The 8008-nt window shown below is 37.1% G+C and overlaps 1 protein-coding gene across 1 annotated transcript; it reads left to right on the forward strand.

Annotated features, from left to right (window-relative positions):
- Nucleotides 1–219: 219 nt before the first annotated feature.
- Nucleotides 220–1157, forward strand: LOC138917724 (olfactory receptor 4C15-like). The gene is given in 3 exon segments (XM_070235922.1): nucleotides 220–351; nucleotides 353–532; nucleotides 534–1157. Coding segments are annotated over 3 exon segments (936 nt in total).
- The last annotated feature ends 6851 nt before the right edge of the window (nucleotides 1158–8008 follow it).

Raw genomic sequence — 8008 nt, forward strand, 5'->3', positions numbered from 1 at the left:
TATTTTAATGTATTTAATAATTTATCTCCACCTCAATTCTGCCTAACTTCCCAAACCACCTTCCACAATTTTATAATTTTGTTTTCTCAATGATGACAGAAGCACATAAGATAATTTTTCATATGGATGCCTCCACTTGTAGATGACTATGATACCATAAACTGGTCTGAAATAACTTTCTCTTCATTTGTGGTATCTTTCAACTTTCCCTTGGAAATCATGCAAAACCAAAGCTTTGTAACTGAGTTTGTCCTCCTGGGGCTTTCAAAGAATCCAAATGTTCAGAAAATAGTATTTGTTGTATTTTCATTGGGCTACATCGCAACTGTCGGGGACAACTTGCTAATTGTGGGTGACTGTCATGATCAGCCCGGTACTCCTGGGCTCCCCTATGTACTTCTTCTTGGCTTTCCTATCCTTCCTGGATGCGTGTTTCTCCTCTGCCATTGCCCCAAAGATGATTGTGGACTCTGTCTGTGAGAGGAAAACCATCTCCTTTGAAGGCTGCATGACCCAGCTTTTTGCTGAGCATTTTTTTTGCTGGGGTGGAGGTCATTGTCCTCACTGCCATGGCTTATGACCGCTATGTGGCTATCTGCAAACCCTTGCATTATTCTTCTATCATGAACTGGAGGCTCTGTGGTATGTTAATGGGGGTAGCCTGGATAGGAGGCTTCCTGCATTCCATTATGCAAATTCTCTTTACTTTCCAGATGCCCTTCTGTGGCCCCAATGTCATCGATCATTTCATGTGTGACTTGTACCCATTACTGGAGCTTGCCTGCACTGACACTTACATCTTTGGCCTTTTGGTGGCTGCCAACAGTGGGTTTATCTGCATAATAATCTTCTCCTTATTGCTTCTTTCCTATGGTGTCATCTTGCTCTCTCTGAGAACCCATAGTACTGAAGGGCAGAGGAAGGCTCTTTCCACCTGTGGATCTCATACAGCTGTTATGGTTTTGTTCTTTGTCCCATGCATATTTGTGTATGCACGACCTCCAACTGCTTTCTCCTTTGACAAAATGGGGGCAATATTTTACACCATCCTAACTCCCTTGCTCAATCCTTTGATTTACACTTTCAGGAATAAGGAAGTGAAAAATGCCATGAGGAAAGTGTGGTACAGAATAACGATGTTTTCCAATGAAAAATAAAACATTTAACTTTGAAAAAATTTTTAGTTAAGAGTAAAAAAGTCAAATTTTCTTATACAAAAACTTTCTGTGAATAGGTCTTTTTGATAGGAGGTAATGTAATGAAATAAAAAAAGCACTAACATGAGAGTCAAGAAATAAGGTTTTCATCCGTAGATCACTTATCAACTCTAATTTGGTTACTCAGTATCCTCATATGTAAACTAAAAAGAGTTGAATTTTATGCTTACTTAGAATCCAATAACCAAAAAAGAATGAAAAGAGAAATCAGACTGCTTGCCATTCACTTCATGCTTTAAAAAAACCTTATGGAAGGAAGACAAAAATATCTTAGAGATTAGGAACAGACACTCAAACTATTTCAAGTGAAAAGAAGTTTATATTTATGACACTGATGTCTGTGACTGATGAAAAACAATCGGGACTCAGGAAGGGCAGAGACTGGAGCATTCTCAGAACCTAACTGTAGGTGTACCTGTATCACATGACCCCGTCATTTGACATGGTCCATGACCATCTGCTACAGAATTTGCATCATTTGGTGAATTTATTGAGAGACAAAACCTGATTGGCCCAGGCTTGCTTATGGATGAGTTTCTCTTGGGTCAGGTGACCACCCCATACCTATCAGCTTTCGGAGAGGAAGAGGAGCCAGATTCCATAAGGAAGTCAGCAATGAGCATCTCTTACACAAGTACGATCAAAGGTCACTCTTGAGGGAACCTGTTATGAGTGAAACCAGTACTAAAGCTGCATATACAGTGAGCTGACTTTCCTCCCCTACAGGAGGATCAGAAACCAGAGACATTTGAGGGTCAACAATAGGTTTCAAGAAAGGATACTACTTTGATTTACTTGGTTATTTGAATTTTCTTGCCTTTGTCTTCTACCTAGGTCAAAATAATTCTATTTGAATAACAACCAATAAAAAAATCATTCAAATTCAGACACATCTTTCATGTCATTCCCATAATTAAGGTTTGTTTGTCTCAGATCCCCAAATGGCCTCTGGAATAAATTATTTACAGAAAATATTTCAGTCCTCAACACATTAACACTAATAAAATGCTTATTTACTGAGTATTATAGACAAAAATACTAAATAATCATTTTTTTCTTTGCTTAATCTTCCATTTCAGACCCAAAGAAGAATATATGATATTAATTTTCTGCCAATCTCTGAATTATTCACTGGAACCCTTATCTTAGTAAGATGCAACTTTAAATGAGCAGAGTTTAAATTAAGGTCCTAATTCATCCTAAAACTACAGGTGAGACAGAGGTGGGTCCAACTTAAAATAATACAAACCTCAGTTATCATCTCATCCCATTTCTACAGTTTCCATGAATGAATGACTGTAGTCAACTGCCTTCAGTAAAACCCTGGCATTGCTTTGACAGAACATGGAGTCCAGTTAGGTAATCCAGTCATTCAGGGTACAGTGAATTTTAATGAGCACTCAGGGTCAGTTCACTTCATAGCTGGAAGGAACATCAAGAGATCATTGACTCAGCATCTTGCCTTTGGCCAGTTTGTCTCCTTTGAAACTAGCTCCTGCAAAGTGTTTGCACCAGAACCGGGAAGCCTAATTATTCCCTCAAACATAGGGAGTTAATTTAGGGCTTTTTGACTGGGAAGTTTAATGCATGGACTCATTCATTGGCTGTTCTTGTTTTCCAGGCCAAGAAATCTTGTGGCATTACTGTATATCTCATTAAAATAAAAAGTGATTTGGACTTGTACTTAAGAGATTTGCATTCTAGGCTCAGTTCTGTTACTAATTAGCAAGATGACCTTAGGTGAGTTATTTCATTTCTTTAGTCTTCAGCTTCTTGTGTCTAAGGAAGGTAAACAAAAGCACAAATATTTCCTCTGCACTTTCTCTGAGCCAGGGATTCTTTCCTTTCATATGTTACATATTTTAGTATTTATAGTCTTTTTTAAAGTAGGTCTTCAGGGTCAGCCCCAGTGGCCTAGTGGTTCAGTTCAGTGCACTCCACTTCAGTGGCCGAGGTTCAGTTCTGAGGTGTAGGCCTACACCACTCATCTATCAGTGACCATGCTGTGATGGTGCCTCACCTATAAAATAGAGGAAGACTGCAACACATGTTAGCTCAGGGCAAATCTTCCTCAGCAATATATATATATATATATTTAATTTATTAATTAAATTAATTGATGGAGAATCTGAGGCTCAAAGACTTTAAGCAACATCCTAAAAACCTTCTTCAGGATTCTTCTAGTCCATTTGTAACTAAAAAGGCCAGATGTTGGGATGTGATTTTCTCTGAGACACATGGGCTTGTTGGTTGCCACTAGACACTTCAGCAAAGTGCAGACCAAGGTATAATCTATTCATGGCATTCTTCCACCTCAATGTCCATCGCCCATCTTTCTCCTTCCATGCCCACTCTGGACCTCTCACTTCATCCTCATTTAAGGCACCTAGCTTGTAATGTCATATCTTGCAGATAATTCTTACACCAGAGGGCTGGGTAGTAACATGGTTTTCCAGGTAACAAAGTAATTTTGTAATGTAATCCATCCAATCTTTAATAGGTTGCAACAATTTAAAAGCAAACACGTCTTCCCTGTAAGTGGAAGGGCATACATCTTTAAAAAGAAAAAGAAAAAACATAAGAAGTATTCAAGAATTACTTTCCCTTTTCCTTCTTTCCTTTCTTCTTCTGTACACTGATTCATAAACATAAATAGGATTAAAAATGGGAGGACATAACATTAAAAATGTTAAAATAAATAAAGATTATTATTTGTAGCCTTTTATAAAGTGAAAACATGAATTTAAAGAGGTTGAGAAACACTTAAATTCACATAGCAGATAAGTAGTGAGACTCAGACTCATGTCTACCTTACATATTTCATTTATCTAGCCATACCTGACCTCAGGGACTTCCATGCCTCTAGAAGAGATGGGCTGAGCAAATCACATGAAGAAGGGAACAGAGGTTCCTCATCTGCAAGTCATAGTGAGTTGAAGTTTAACTAATTGTTCCCAAAGTCTACTTTTGCCCTTGGACTGTCTGAGCTAAGTATCTCATTGGACATCCTTTGGGACAAAGTTGGGAGTAATGGTTTCCTTGGAGCTCCTGAGGCCAAAAGCCTGCCTTAGACATTTGCAAACTTTTGTGGGAATTACTATAAATATCCAGTGCAGTATAACAAAAACACTTAACTGATGTTTTTCCAAAAGAGAAACTGTGGGAAGCTACCTCTTCAGAGGCATTTCTCTCTCAAAGCGCAAGAACAGTTTTCTCCAAAACTTTCCAAGTACCAAATTAAGCAACTTCCCCTGTTTTTCACGATGCTCTCCCCTGGTCCAGTAGAAGTGTGGTTTTGTCTAACCCAGTGCATCTGCTCAGGAATCATGTGAAGCACAGCCACGTGCAGCAGCCCCTTTCTCCATAAACTCCATACACCCCATAACCTCTAGGATAGAAAGCATTGTAAATCCCAATAAAGTATAGGTTGCATGTTTTATTCAGGCTTCATATAATTCACCGTCTAAGTAAATTAAAGTGGGAGATATGAAAAATATACTTTATTGCAAGTCATCTATTTGCTTATAAGAAAAGAGGTGAGTTTTTCATCCATCTGAAATATTTTCTTTACGTGCTTCCTTTAGACTAACCTTATGGAATCTATTCTCAGTGTGTCTTCCAACAAATGATGGGGTACCGGAGAGTCTTACACCCAATGAAGTGTTATCATGGTCCAGGGCTCCTAATCCTTCCCTGGCCTCAGCACAAAGCTACACTACCTCTCAAAAGCATCTCTGCTCACAAAGGTTGCACCAAACAGCACCATGGCCCTGAGGACCGGATGGCAGAAGTTTCCTTCTCGGGGGTCTGCTGATTTGAAGAGTTTTAGGTCAGTGCTGATATTTGTGGGACAGAGCACAACATAGGGCTGCACTTCATATACACCTGGGCTTTCAAGATCCTTGACAATGTTTTCTTGTGACCCACAACTGCACCCCCTCTCTGGTTTGGGGGCAAGTGATAGTGCAGTGTTAAGGGAGAAAGAAGCTGAATTCTGGGATGAAAGCTTGGGTCAAACTAAGTTTTCTAATATTTTTATTAAAAATAATAACTCCAATTCTCTCTGCTCTATATGGCTATCTATTTACCTGACTCTTCTCTCTCTGCTGTCTGCTCACTATGACTCTCCTCCCTCCTACTCTGACTTCATTCAGTCTCTGCTCTTTCCTCCTCTTCACTATTATTCACTTAGGTTTCTAGTTTTCTGCTTTGATATTTGTCTCATCATGAAGTTTACAGAACTTGATTTGGAGTCAGAACTGGGAATTAAGGTATCATTTGGCATCTTTCTCTGATGGCTCAGAATTTGTCTTTTCTGGGATGCAATCTACATGATGACTGGGATTTGATGTTTTATATGACATAGAAGGTGAATGCTAGAGAGAGATTCTATCCAGTAGCATCTCACTCTAGTTGTAGCCTAACTGTACCAGGTAAAACTTTCCATATCAGAGCTCAAACTCTGTACACAGAAAAAAACAAGGCAAATGGCCACACTTATTTTGTGAGAAAATGCACAGATCAAATGAAATTTAAAAAAATGAAAATTTGTTTAAAAGATTAGATTATAGAACAAGGACAATATATAATCTAGGGCTGTCTTTTTGAATTAAATGTATATGTTTAATAAAGCATATAGCAGTATAGGAGCATAGGAGATAGAACCAGACATCTATTTATGAGGAAAGAAAGAGAAGAATTGTGGTACAAAATATAAGAGAACTGGTTAACATTTCAGAAGGTAAAAGAAAAAAGTAAGGAATAAAGCAGGGAAAACAGCATGCTTTACTACTGTGAGGACCCCAAAATCAGAGAGGTAGGCTTGTCCAGGAGTGTTAGGAAATAGTAACTGAATTGAATGATCAGATTCTGAGGTGGAGTTGATCTGACTTAATGCATACACTTTGTCAAGTGCTGCTTCTCTGTACTCATGTCCCCAAATGCTTTCTCTTTATTTACTTAAAATAAAACAAAATAGAATTACGTGACATCACTTTCATGTTTGTCCATTATCTGCCCACAAATATACCTCCTACAACTTTAATTTAATGGGAGTGGAGTTTTACAGAGATCATCTTTATGTTTACCTGAAGCAATGACTGCTTCTCCCCTTCTTATGATTTTTTTACTCACTCTTCTCACCCAATTTCTCCTCTCTTAAGAACAAAAACTTCCCTCTATTTTGTCTTTAACCCCCTGTATGAACCTAATATATTGAAACTAAGTAGTCATTAATTCATTTTCCCTTTCATAGTTGTGAGAGATGATTGGAACTGCCCATCAGAGCTTGTAGTTTTATAACGTCTCTAGTTTATCACACGAAAGTAATTTTATTTTTGCTGAACTGCGAAGAAACTTAAAGTTTTATTCAGATGCTTGTGTTTATTAGAAGTAAATGGACAATTTGAATTTCTAACATTGAAAATCTAATATTGAAAAATACCATTGAAATTATACATAAAGAAACCTAGTTTAAGTATATTGAATACTTGAGTTTCAGAGAAACTCATTGGAATCTACAGTTTAACACATTTGAAGCCATAACTCCACTTCTTTCTCATTTTTGAATCTTCACTGACCAATCTGGTTATTCTCTAGGGATCTTTCTACCTTTGGAATCAAAACCGATTTGGTATTATCACATACAGTTGTGTGTAATTCTTATGTAAGTAATTATCTTATCTAGAGGCATGTTACTCTTCCAACTTGAATGTAAAGAGGTTGAGGACATCTTTCAATGCCACACTACAGTGACTGCAGATGTGAGTAGGTTCTTAGTATATATATGATGACTTGATGGTGTTACTAATTCATTGATGGATTGGTGATTAATGAGAAGGAGGAAGAGTTTCTCAGAATGCATGCTAAAATAAATTCTAGATCATTTGTCGTTAATATTTAAAAAAATCATAGAAATATTATGAGACAGAGTAAAGATGATAACTCCCCAACTGAAGTAATAGACTAAACTGGAAAGGAGAGAAAACTTGATAGATTGACTATATAAAAATGAAACAAAAACTAAAGAGCTCAACATTTAAAAATATCAAAAACTTAACTACAGGGGCTTGCCCCATGGCATAGCATTTGGGTTCAGAGCGCTCCACTTTGCCAGCCCAGGTTCGTGTTTTCAGATCCCTGGTGCAGACCTACGCCACTCATCAGGCATGCTGTGGCAGCAACCTGCATACAAAAAATAGAAGATTGGCACAGATGTTAGCCCAAGGACAATCTTCCTCAAGCAAAAAGAGGAAGATTGGCAACAGATGTTAGCTCAGGGTGACTCTTCCTTGGAATAAAAAGAAAATAAAACTACAAAAGATATATATAATTCAGAAAAGATGAAATACAAGAAATAAAAATATATAAAGTGTTATACCATATCATTAATCAAAGAAATATGTAGCATAATATTAATGCTATTAACCAAGTAAATAAGATAATGCCCCAAGTCAAATTTTTATTAGGAATCTGTTCCATATTTCTATAATGTTAGAAATAAAGGAAAATGATCCAGTCTTTACATAAGAGGGGATAATTAACCAGACCAGTATAACACTGAGCAACCTGGAAGAATGGGTAAGAAAGTAAGTTAATTGTGAAGTGTGGAGTTGGTTAATTATACAGTTTTCAAGGGTACTTTTTTTACCCTGCAATCTACTGTTAACTTTGGATAATTTGTTATGAAAATATTTTTGTTTTATAATTAAAATTTCTCTAATAAATATTGAAACAATCAAATAAAAAGGCCATTAATAATTATGAAAATTTTCATATTTCATGTCAGCAAC

Source organism: Equus caballus, chromosome 15, assembly GCF_041296265.1.
Source record: "Equus caballus isolate H_3958 breed thoroughbred chromosome 15, TB-T2T, whole genome shotgun sequence".
NCBI classification, from domain to species: Eukaryota; Metazoa; Chordata; class Mammalia; order Perissodactyla; family Equidae; genus Equus; species Equus caballus.